We start from the raw sequence: 13,453 nt of genomic DNA, 5'->3' as shown, positions 1-13,453 counted from the left end.
AGATGGAGGTATCATGATTGGGGTTGGGACTAGATGGCCTTTGTAGACCCTTTTGAAAGGACTAGCACTATTTAGATGGAGGTATCATGAATGGGGTTGGGACTAGATGGCCTTTGTAGACCCTTTTGAAAGGACTAGCACTACTTAGATGGAGGTATCATGAATGGGGTTGGGACTAGATGGCCTTTGTAGACCCTTTTGAAAGGACTAGCACTACTTAGATGGAGGTATCATGAATGGGGTTGGGACTAGATGGCCTTTGTAGACCCTTTTGAAAGGACTAGCACTACTTAGATGGAGGTATCATGAATGGGGTTGGGACTAGATGGCCTTTGTAGACCCTTTTGAAAGGAGTAGCACTACTTAGATGGAGGTATCATGAATGGGGTTGGGACTAGATGGCCTTTGTAGACCCTTTTGAAAGGAGTAGCACTATTTAGATGGAGGTATCATGAATGGGGTTGGGACTAGATGGCCTTTGTAGACCCTTTTGAAAGGAGTAGCACTATTTAGATGGAGGTATCATGAATGGGGTTGGGACTAGATGGCCTTTGTAGACCCTTTTGAAAGGACTAGCACTATTTAGATGGAGGTATCATGAATGGGGTTGGGACTAGATGGCCTTTGTAGACCCTTTTGAAAGGACCAGCACTATTTAGATGGAGGTATCATGAATGGGGTTGGGACTAGATGGCCTTTGTAGACCCTTTTGAAAGGACTAGCACTATTTAGATGGAGGTATCATGAATGGGGTTGGGACTAGATGGCCTTTGTAGACCCTTTTGAAAGGACTAGCACTCTTTAGATGGAGGTATCATGAATGGGGTTGGGACTAGATGGCCTTTGTAGACCCTTTTGAAAGGACTAGCACTACTTAGATGGAGGTATCATGAATGGGGTTGGGACTAGATGGCCTTTGTAGACCCTTTTGAAAGGACTAGCACTACTTAGATGGAGGTATCATGAATGGGGTTGGGACTAGATGGCCTTTGTAGACCCTTTTGAAAGGACTAGCACTATTTAGATGGAGGTATCATGAATGGGGTTGGGACTAGATGGCCTTTGTAGACCCTTTTGAAAGGACTAGCACTATTTAGATGGAGGTATCATGAATGGGGTTGGGACTAGATGGCCTTTGTAGACCCTTTTGAAAGGACTAGCACTATTTAGTTGGAGGTATCATGAATGGGGTTGGGACTAGATGGCCTTTGTAGACCCTTTTGAAAGGACTAGCACTCTTTTGATGGAGGTATCATGAATGGGGTTGGGACTAGATGGCCTTTGTAGACCCTTTTGAAAGGACTAGCACTACTTAGATGGAGGTATCATGAATGGGGTTGGGACTAGATGGCCTTTGTAGACCCTTTTGAAAGGACTAGCACTATTTAGATGGAGGTATCATGAATGGGGTTGGGACTAGATGGCCTTTGTAGACCCTTTTGAAAGGACTAGCACTACTTAGATGGAGGTATCATGAATGGGGTTGGGACTAGATGGCCTTTGTAGACCCTTTTGAAAGGACTAGCACTATTTAGATGGAGGTATCATGATTGGGGTTGGGACTAGATGGCCTTTGTAGACCCTTTTGAAAGGACTAGCACTACTTAGATGGAGGTATCATGAATGGGGTTGGGACTAGATGGCCTTTGTAGACCCTTTTGAAAGGACTAGCACTATTTAGATGGAGGTATCATGAATGGGGTTGGGACTAGATGGCCTTTGTAGACCCTTTTGAAAGGACTAGCACTACTTAGATGGAGGTATCATGAATGGGGTTGGGACTAGATGGCCTTTGTAGACCCTTTTGAAAGGACTAGCACTACTTAGATGGAGGTATCATGAATGGGGTTGGGACTAGATGGCCTTTGTAGACCCTTTTGAAAGGACTAGCACTATTAAGATGGAGGTATCATGATTGGGGTTGGGACTAGATGGCCTTTGTAGACCCTTTTGAAAGGACTAGCACTACTTAGATGGAGGTATCATGATTGGGGTTGGGACTAGATGGCCTTTGTAGACCCTTTTGAAAGGACTAGCACTATTTAGATGGAGGTATCATGAATGGGGTTGGGACTAGATGGCCTTTGTAGACCCTTTTGAAAGGACTAGCACTATTTAGATGGAGGTATCATGAATGGGGTTGGGACTAGATGGCCTTTGTAGACCCTTTTGAAAGGACTAGCACTACTTAGATGGAGGTATCATGAATGGGGTTGGGACTAGATGGCCTTTGTAGACCCTTTTGAAAGGACTAGCACTACTTAGATGGAGGTATCATGAATGGGGTTGGGACTAGATGGCCTTTGTAGACCCTTTTGAAAGGACTAGCACTATTTAGATGGAGGTATCATGATTGGGGTTGGGACTAGATGGCCTTTGTAGACCCTTTTGAAAGGACTAGCACTACTTAGATGGAGGTATCATGATTGGGGTTGGGACTAGATGGCCTTTGTAGACCCTTTTGAAAGGACTAGCACTATTTAGATGGAGGTATCATGAATGGGGTTGGGACTAGATGGCCTTTGTAGACCCTTTTGAAAGGACTAGCACTATTTAGATGGAGGTATCATGAATGGGGTTGGGACTAGATGGCCTTTGTAGACCCTTTTGAAAGGACTAGCACTACTTAGATGGAGGTATCATGAATGGGGTTGGGACTAGATGGCCTTTGTAGACCCTTTTGAAAGGAGTAGCACTATTTAGATGGAGGTATCATGAATGGGGTTGGGACTAGATGGCCTTTGTAGACCCTTTTGAAAGGAGTAGCACTACTTAGATGGAGGTATCATGAATGGGGTTGGGACTAGATGGCCTTTGTAGACCCTTTTGAAAGGAGTAGCACTATTTAGATGGAGGTATCATGAATGGGGTTGGGACTAGATGGCCTTTGTAGACCCTTTTGAAAGGACTAGCACTATTTAGATGGAGGTATCATGATTGGGGTTGGGACTAGATGGCCTTTGTAGACCCTTTTGAAAGGACTAGCACTACTTAGATGGAGGTATCATGAATGGGGTTGGGACTAGATGGCCTTTGTAGACCCTTTTGAAAGGACTAGCACTATTTAGATGGAGGTATCATGATTGGGGTTGGGCCTAGATGGCCTTTGTAGACCCTTTTGAAAGGACTAGCACTACTTAGATGGAGGTATCATGATTGGGGTTGGGACTAGATGGCCTTTGTAGACCCTTTTGAAAGGACTAGCACTACTTAGATGGAGGTATCATGAATGGGGTTGGGACTAGATGGCCTTTGTAGACCCTTTTGAAAGGACTAGCACTATTTAGATGGAGGTATCATGAATGGGGTTGGGACTAGATGGCCTTTGTAGACCCTTTTGAAAGGACTAGCACTACTTAGATGGAGGTATCATGAATGGGGTTGGGACTAGATGGCCTTTGTAGACCCTTTTGAAAGGAGTAGCACTATTTAGATGGAGGTATCATGAATGGGGTTGGGACTAGATGGCCTTTGTAGACCCTTTTGAAAGGACTAGCACTACTTAGATGGAGGTATCATGAATGGGGTTGGGACTAGATGGCCTTTGTAGACCCTTTTGAAAGGACTAGCACTACTTAGATGGAGGTATCATGAATGGGGTTGGGACTAGATGGCCTTTGTAGACCCTTTTGAAAGGAGTAGCACTATTTAGATGGAGGTATCATGAATGGGGTTGGGACTAGATGGCCTTTGTAGACCCTTTTGAAAGGACTAGCACTATTTAGATGGAGGTATCATGAATGGGGTTGGGACTAGATGGCCTTTGTAGACCCTTTTGAAAGGACTAGCACTACTTAGATGGAGGTATCATGAATGGGGTTGGGACTAGATGGCCTTTGTAGACCCTTTTGAAAGGACTAGCACTATTTAGATGGAGGTATCATGAATGGGGTTGGGACTAGATGGCCTTTGTAGACCCTTTTGAAAGGACTAGCACTATTTAGATGGAGGTATCATGAATGGGGTTGGGACTAGATGGCCTTTGTAGACCCTTTTGAAAGGACTAGCACTATTTAGATGGAGGTATCATGAATGGGGTTGGGACTAGATGGCCTTTGTAGACCCTTTTGAAAGGACTAGCACTATTTAGATGGAGGTATCATGAATGGGGTTGGGCCTAGATGGCCTTTGTAGACCCTTTTGAAAGGACTAGCACTATTTAGATGGAGGTATCATGAATGGGGTTGGGACTAGATGGCCTTTGTAGACCCTTTTGAAAGGACTAGCACTATTTAGATGGAGGTATCATGAATGGGGTTGGGACTAGATGGCCTTTGTAGACCCTTTTGAAAGGACTAGCACTATTTAGATGGAGGTATCATGAATGGGGTTGGGACTAGATGGCCTTTGTAGACCCTTTTGAAAGGAGTAGCACTATTTAGATGGAGGTATCATGAATGGGGTTGGGCCTAGATGGCCTTTGTAGACCCTTTTGAAAGGACTAGCACTATTTAGATGGAGGTATCATGAATGGGGTTGGGACTAGATGGCCTTTGTAGACCCTTTTGAAAGGACTAGCACTACTTAGATGGAGGTATCATGAATGGGGTTGGGACTAGATGGCCTTTGTAGACCCTTTTGAAAGGACTAGCACTACTTAGATGGAGGTATCATGAATGGGGTTGGGACTAGATGGCCTTTGTAGACCCTTTTGAAAGGACTAGCACTATTTAGATGGAGGTATCATGAATGGGGTTGGGACTAGATGGCCTTTGTAGACCCTTTTGAAAGGACTAGCACTACTTAGATGGAGGTATCATGAATGGGGTTGGGACTAGATGGCCTCTGGGGACCCCTCTGAAAGGACTACTGTTATTTAGAAGAAAAATCTTTGTATTGGGAATAAGGTTGGACTACATGGCCCATCTTACCCAGATTGTCCCGAAGAGCGCTGGCCTCTGTGTGGCAGTCAAAGTTGTAATTGGGAACCAGCTTCAGCCGCATTCGAGAGTAGGTCTCCGCACTCGACAGCTTCCAGTGCATCTCGGGGGGATTCCTGCACCAAGACACAAGAACCCCACTCACAATATACTGTATATACTCGAGTATAAGCCTAGTTTTTCAGCCCTTTTTTTAAGACTGAAAAAGCCTCCCTCGGCTTATACTCGGATGAGGGTCCTGGTTGGCTTATATTTGGGTCAGCTTATACTCAAGAATATATGGTACATTTATTATTTTTCTCTATTATTTATTTATTTCCAATATTTATATCCCACTCTTCTTACCCGAAGGGACTCAGGGCGGCTTACAACACGGGCACAATTAGGTGCTTATACAAAATCAATCAACAATACATAAAATCAATTGAAACTATTAAATACAGTATAAAATTACAGTATATAAATTTAAAAAATACGTATGCTCAGATCCATTCATCCGAAAACCTCATGCTTTATCCATAAGTCAGTACGTATCATCATCATATTATTATTATTGTTGCTACTATTATATTTTACTCTATTTTTATTATTAATAATACATTTATTATTTCACTCTGATCTTATTATTATTGCATTTATTATTTTACTCTATTTATTATTACTTGTATTATTTTCCTGTATTTATTATTATTAATATTACATGTATTATTTTACTTTATTATTATTAAAAGGATACACAAGCACATTTACATTGAAGAAGATGAGAATCATGATTTGATCAGAGTTGGACAGTCTTATCTTAAATTTGAGCTTTATGTAAATACAGTAGAGTCTCACTTATCCAAGTTTCTGGATTATCCAAGCCATTTTTGTAGTCAAAGTTTTCAATATATCATGATATTTTGGTGCTAAATTCGTAAATACAGTAATTACAACATAACATTACTGCATATTGAACTACTTTTTCTGTCAAATTTGTTGTATAACATGTTCTTATTATTGTTGTTGTTGTTGTTGCTACTATTACATTTATTTTACTCTATTTTTATTATTATTAATAATACATTTATTATTTCACTCTGATCTTACTATTATTGCATTTATTATTTTACTCTATTTATTATTACTTGTATTATTTTCCTGTATTTATTATTATTAATATTACATGTATTATTTTACTCTATTATTATTAAAAGGATACATAAGCACATTTACATTGACGAAGATGAGAATAATGATTTGATCAGAGTTGGACAGTCTTATCTTAAATTTGAGCTTGGTGTAAATATTCAAAAACATTTAACCTACTGATGCCTCAATTAATGTAATTTTATTGGTACAGTAGAGTCTCACTTATCCAACATAAACGGGCTGGCAGAATGTTGGATAAGCGAATATGTTGGATAATAAGGAGGGATTTAGGAAAAGCCTATTAAACATCAAGTTAGATTATGATTTTACAAATGAAGCACCAAAACATCACGTTAGACAACAAATTTGACAGAAACAGTAGTTCAATAGGCAGTAATGCTATGTAGTAATTACTGTATTTATGAATTTAGCACCAAAATATCACGATGTATTGAAAACATTGACTACAAAAATGCGTTGGATAATCCAGAACGTTGGATAAGCGAGTGTTGGATAAGTGTCTCTACTGTATTTTACTCTATTTATTATTACATGTATTATTTTCCTGTATTTATTATTATTATTATTACATGTATTATTTTACTCTATTATTATTAAAAGGATACAGAATCACATTTACATTGAAGAAGATGAGAATCATGATTTGATCAGAGTTGGACAGTCTTATCCTAAATTTGAGCTTGGTGTAAATATTCAAAAACATTTACCTACTGATGCCTCAATTAATGTAATTTTATTGGTATCTATTTTTATTTCTGAAATTTACCACCCTTGGCTTACAGTGGAGTCAATGTTTTCCCATTTTTTTTTGTAGAAAAATCAGGTGCCTCGGCTTATATAAGTATTTTTATTGTACTGTTTTAAATGTATTTATTGGATTATTTTAAATTGATTGTTTTAATTGTTATGTTTTATTTTTGTACTGTATACCGGCATTGAATTTGCCAGATTGTGAGCCGCCCTGAGACCCTTCGAGTGAGAAGGGGGGCATAGAAATGATGTAAATAATAAATAAATAAATAAATATTTGTGTCGGCTTATACGCTAGTACAGGGGTCCCCAAACTAAGGCCCGGGGGCCGGATGCGGCTCTCCAAGGTCATTTACCTGGCCCCTGCCCTCATTTATAATATAATATTTTTATATCAGTTTTAACAATATAATATATTATATATACATATGATATTGATATTATGTTATACAATGTAATACTAATAATAATACCATATAATAATATTAATTACATGTTATATATTACATATAATATTACAGTATACTGGTATAGTTCAATATAGTAATATATAATGCTAATATTGTGCTATGCTAATAATATATTGTATGTACATACAGCTGCTCTGAGTTCCCTTTGGGGTGAGAAGGGTGGGATATAAATGTAGTAAATAAATGTAGTAAATGAATAAATAAATAATTTTAGACTTAGGCTCGCCCACTTGACTTGAAGGCACACAACAACAACGACAACAACAACAATCCTAATTAACTTGACTATCTCATTGGCCTGATAGGTTTATGTTGGTTAAAATTGTTTTCATTTTAAAATATTTTATTGTTCTTTCATTGTTGTTGTTGTTTTGCACTACAAATATGACATGTGCAGTGTGCATAGGGATTTGTTCGTATTTCTTTTTCAAATAATAATTTGGCCCCTCAACAGTCTGAAGGATTGTGGACCGGCCCCCTGCTTAAAAAGTTTGAGGACCCCTGCGCTAGTATATACAGTATATCCCCATCCCAAGAAAGGGAAATACTAAAGAATGCTCAAACTTTAGTACAGTGGCACTTATTTCACTTCGGAAGCGACTAAATGAATAAACAACAACAACACCTGCTGTAACACCTTTTGCTCTAGTTTTTCAATGATCTCTCAATGATTGAGTCTCAAGCGATTCAACAAAGTTTGTGCCACAATAACAAAGTTTCTGGGGTATAACAACTTTTTTCAAAGTAAGGGCCACCCAGTAAGGGCCACCAACTTTTTTCAAAGTAATTAGACAGGAAATAACACTTTCGAACCAGGAACAGAAATGATGTGAGTGTTATTGATGATGATGATGATGATTACCGATGGGCCCAGGCCGAGCGCTGGGAGGTGAGCAAGCGGCGCAGTGCCTTCCACTGCTTCAGGACCGTGTTGTGGTGGTTGTTGACCTGCTTCAGCATGTTGGTGTGACGCATGTTCTCGTACTTGGCCCGCTTCATCACCGGCTCCAGAACGAGCTCCTTAAACAAAACGAGGGGAGCAAAAGGGGGTCCGGGGAAGGAAGAGGGTGAGGACGGGCAGGAGACGGGAGGAAGGATCTGTCTGCGGCGAGAGGAGGCGGAATATCATCCACGGAACAGGAAAGGGAGAAAGAGTCAACAGGTCGACATTGGAAATGGGTTTGCAATGAGAAGCATTTGCAAACTTATCTGCAAAACCGTAAGGGGGTAGGTTACCGGTATGGGTCAACTCCCACAATTCCTAACGGTCCATGTGAAAAGGATCTGGGAGTCTTAGGAGACCACAAGCAGAAAGGGGTCGGACTAGATAGCCTCAAGGGTCCCCTCCAGTTCAAAGTCCCCTTCAATAAGGCCTAGACTTATAATGGTGGCTATTTGTCACTAAAGAAGTGTGTGGGTTTGGATCAAATGGAATATGCTGCCTTGGAGTCTAGTGGAGTCTCCTCTGGAGGCTGGATGGCCATCTGTCAGGAAGGCTTTGTTTGTGTCTCCCTGCCTGGTAGAAGGGGGTTGGACTGGATGGCCCTTGGGGTGTCTTCCAATCTATGATTCTATTATTATTATTATTATTATTATTATTATTATTATTATTATTATTATTATTATTGAACCTCCGGTGGCCTAGGGGATAAAAACCTTGTGACTTGAAGGTTGGGTTGCTGACCTGAAAGCTGCCAGGTTCGAATCCCACCCGGGGAGAGCGTGGATGAGCTCCCTCTATCAGCTCCAGCTCCACGCGGGGACATGAGAGAAGCCTCCCACAAGGATGGTAAAACATCAAAACATCCCCTGGGCAACGTCCTTGCAGACGGCCAATTCTCTCACTCCAGAAGCAACTCCGGTTGCTCCTGACACGGAAGAAAAATTATTATTATTATATGGCCATGTGCTGGGTGGGCTTTAGTTGTGTCTCCCTGCCTGGCAGAAGGGGGATGGACTGGATGGCCCTTGGAGTGTCTTCCAAGTATATGATTCTATTATTATTATTATTATTATTATTATTATTATTATTATTATTAAAATAGAATATGCTGCCTTGGAGTCTGGTGGAGTCTCCTCTAGAGGCTGGATGGCCATCTGTTGGGAGGGCTTTGGTTGTGTCTCCCTGCCTGGCAGAAGGGGGATGGACTGGATGGCCCTTGGGGTGTCTTCCAAGTCTATGATTCTATTATTATGATTATTATCAAAATAGAATATGCTGCCTTGGAGTCTGGTGGAGTCTTCTCTGGAGGCTGGATGGCCATCTGTCAGGAAGGCTTTGGTTGTGTCTCCCTGCCTGGCAGAAGGGGGTTGGACTGGGTGGCCCTTGGAGTGTCTTCCAAGTCTATGATTCCATTATTGTGATTATTATTAAAATAGGGTATGCTGCCTTGGAGTCTGGTGGAGTCTCCTCTGGAGGCTGGATGGCCATCTGTCGGGAGGGCTTTGGTTGTGTCTCCCTGCCTGGCAGAAGGGGGATGGACTGGATGGCCCTTGGAGTGTCTTCCAAGTCTATGATTCTATTATTATTATTATTATTATTATTATTATTATTATTATTATTATTATTATTATTATGCAACTGCAAAAGGCCACCCTACTGGGATCTGTGCACATCATCCGAAAATACAACACACAGCCCTAGACACTTGGGAAGTGTTCGACTTGTGATTTTGTGATTATGAAATCCAGCATATCTATCTTGTTTGCTGTGTCATAATGAAATAATAATAAATTAATAATAAAATATGGCCATGTGCTGGGTGGGCTTTGTTTGTGTCTCCCTGCCTGGGAGAAGAGGGATGGACTGGATGGCCTCTGGAGTCCCCTTCCGACCCCATGACCCCCGAAGCCCCCTACCTGGAACTTCCTCCGGCTCTCGGCCTTCTCCTTCTCCCTCCGCTGGGAGCTGCTCATCAGGGCGTCGTAGCAGGAGTTCCAGAAGTTGGACATGTGGTCGTGGCTCTTGGCAAAGGTGTCCATCTCGAACTGGGCCATGGTGGGCTGCACCTGCGGGAGAGGGGCAGTGGGGAGGGTATTGTTAATGTGGGATTTGTGTATGGATAGTGTTTAAATGTAATTTGTGCCATGCTTGTATTGCAACTGATTGCATCATCCAGAATGTACCATAGTGTGGAAAGAGTTAATTGCCAAGAAGCTATGATGACCTTGATGTGTGGCTGGAACTAGGGAGTATCCAGACACAAGTGTTTGTGCATACCGATTGCGTCAGTTCAGTTCAGTTGAGTTCTGTCTGCCTAGAGTTCGAGACAAGTTCTGTTGGAGAACAGAACAGTCCTGTGTTTGTCTGTCGTCTGCAAGTCTGTTTGTGTTGATTACTACAGCATACAGTAAAACTTTGTAAATAGTTTTACCAACGTCTCTAAGTGTGTCTCTTCGTTCTGCGCTCCACTACTTCCATCCAACTACTGCTGCGCTGCAAATACTCTGACAGGTATCAGACCCCAAATATGCACACTCTTGACAGACTAGAGAGATGGGCCGAAACTAACAAAATGAAGTTCAACAGGGACAAATGCAAGATACTTCACTTCGGCAGAAAAAATGGAAATCAAAGATACAGAATGGGGGACGATGCCTGGCTTGACAGCAGTGTGTGCGAAAAAGACCTTGGAGTCCTCGTGAACAACAAGTTAAACATGAGCCAACAATGTGATGCGGCTGCTAAAAAAGCCAATGGGATTCTGGCCTGTATCAATAGGGGAATAGCATCTAGATCCAGGGAAGTCCTGCTCCCCCTCTATTCTATTCTGCCTTGGTCAGACCACACCTGGAATACTGTGTCCAATTTTGGGCACCTCAGATGAAGGGAGATGTTGACAAGCTGGAAAGCGTCCAGAGGAGGGCGACTAAAATGATGAAGGGTCTGGAGAACAAGCCCTATGAGGAGTGGCTTAAAGAACTGGGCATGTTTAGCCTGCAGAAGAGAAGGCTGAGAGGAGACATGATAGCCATGTACAAATACGTGAAGGGAAGTCATAGGGAGGAGGGAGCAAGCTTGTTTTCTGCTGCCCTGCAGACTAGGACACAAGGGAACAAGGGCTTCAAACTACAGGAAAGGAAGGAGATTCCACCTGAACATCAGGAAGAACTTCCTCACTGTGAGAAGGGCTGTTCGACAGTGGAACTCTCTCCCCGGGGCCGTGGTGGAGGCTCCTTCTTTGGAGGCTTTTAAGCAGAGGCTGGATGGCCATCTGTCGGGGGTGCTTTGAATGCGATTTCCTGCTTCTTAGCAGGGGGTTGGACTGGATGGCCCATGAGGTCTCTTCCAACTCTACTATTCTATGATTCTATGATTCTATGACTCCCCTTTCTAACCCACCCTTGAACTGGCTAATGCCAGCACTTCCCATGTCGCAACTCTCCGATTCTAGGATTCCACTTACGTGCCTCTCGACGAAGGCGGTCCACTCGGGGGTGGCGCAAAAGGCCTGGAAGTCCTCGTAGAAGGTGGGGCTGCCGTTGGTGGGGGGCAGCGAGGGCAGGACGTGCTGCAGCTGCAGGGTGTCGTAGCACAGGTCCATCAGGGTGCGCACCACCGGCACCAGCCAGGAGAAGGTCTCCGACTTGCTGTGCAGCGAGCGCCGGAGGGGGGTCTCCAGCTTGCCCAGCAGGTAGCAGGCCTCCTCCCTCTTGGGCACAGAGGCCGTCTGGAGCAGGCTGTGCAGCTTCACGTAGGCCACCGACTGCAGCTGCACGGGCAACGCAAGAGGAGAGACCACCAAGAGGATGATAATCATAGAAAATATGTCCAAATAGCATATAGTATTTGTGAAGAAGTGTATAATTATATTTTGTTTATAGATGATATGTGTATTTGATTTTTGTTTAAACAGGCAGGTTTGGCTAAGTTTAAAATGGTGAGTATTTCAGTTGACAATATGTATGGAGGAAGGTAGCCATCTTAGAATGCTAGAACGGGTTACCATAGCAACAGGGGCGGAGCCAACCGCCTCTTGGAAAGGAAAAGGGGAATGTTTTAAAACCCAGCAGTTGGTGATTTCCATCCACAGTGAAGGAACTGATTCTCAGGTAGAGAATCAGGGTGACTCAGAAGAATTTGAGTCAGGCCTAAAATAAAAGGATTTATTTTAGGAGTTGGTGATTTTCTAGTCACAGGGAAGGATCTGGTTCTTGTGTGGAGAATCAGGCTGGCTTAAATAGAGAGATTTGAGTCAGATTTAGGATAGACCAGACTAGGCAAGTTAGGTGATTTGTCTAGGGTCATCTATAGAATCTGTGGATTAGGGAACATTAATCCCAGGGGATCCAGTAGGATCAGGGTTTAGTGTAATCCAGAGAAAGAAGTATTTTTGAAAGTTTAACCACCTTACAACCATTTGTAACCATTAAGCGAAGTGCCTTTACCAAGTTATCTGAAACCATCAAGCTCTGTACCTGCAATAAACTTGTTTTGATTTTATTCAAATCAAGCCTCTGTCATACTCTCATATTAAGTTAAGTAACATCAACACCTGAAGTGGAACAAATAGAGAAAGCTTATAAGAACCAGTATCATCTGCCTGACGTCTCCATTGGTGGCAGCGAAGAAGAAGATAATCAAACAAATAATTAATTAATATCATCTCTTATAAAACATCTTTATTAAGTGGTGGTATCTGTGTGTGTGCGTGTGTGGGATCAAAAGGGTTCCATCCCGGCCTCACATTCCTGTCAGACACCTCACCTCTGTACAATATTGGTGGCAAAGCTGAGGGATTCTAAAGGGATTCCATTCCCTGCCACATAAGTTCCTCACATAAATTGGTGGCAGCGGTGGGATTCAAGGGGATTCCATCCTCTGCCACATCAAGAGGATGATAATCATAGAAAATATATCCAAATAGCATATAGTATTATTAAAGTTCCCCTGTACAAAGCTCAATTTGGCAGTACCAGACAAAATGAAAAGGAGCAACAGCTCTAACACAAAAGTTATCCAAGTCTGATATTGGTTCCAATCAGGGCCGTAGCCAGAAAAAAATTTCAGGAGGGGTTTTGAAAATTTCGGGGGGGGGGGGGGTTGAACCCCTAGCACACACCTCTCCCCGCTACAAACCTGTCAATATAATAATAATAATAATAATAAAACTTTATTTATACCCCGCCACCATCTCCCCAACGGGGACTCGGGGCGGCTGTGATGACTCATGGGCCATGTAGTCCCGTTCCATGTACTAT

The 13,453-nt window shown here is 42.3% G+C and overlaps 1 protein-coding gene across 1 annotated transcript in view; it reads right to left on the bottom strand.

The window, feature by feature from the left end:
* nbeal2 (neurobeachin like 2) overlaps positions 1–13,453 on the bottom strand; it is a 210,241-nt gene that overhangs the window by 49,709 nt on the left and 147,079 nt on the right. The window contains 4 exon segments of the mRNA XM_062957860.1: positions 4,872–4,996; positions 8,115–8,272; positions 10,112–10,261; positions 11,659–11,964. Coding sequence (XP_062813930.1) covers positions 4,872–4,996; positions 8,115–8,272; positions 10,112–10,261; positions 11,659–11,964 — 739 coding nt within the window.

Source organism: Anolis carolinensis, chromosome 6 (assembly GCF_035594765.1).
Source record: "Anolis carolinensis isolate JA03-04 chromosome 6, rAnoCar3.1.pri, whole genome shotgun sequence".
Lineage (NCBI taxonomy): Eukaryota > Metazoa > Chordata > Lepidosauria > Squamata > Dactyloidae > Anolis > Anolis carolinensis.
Note: the sequence above shows the minus strand (reverse complement) of the source record. Positions and strands in the feature narration are given on the sequence as shown.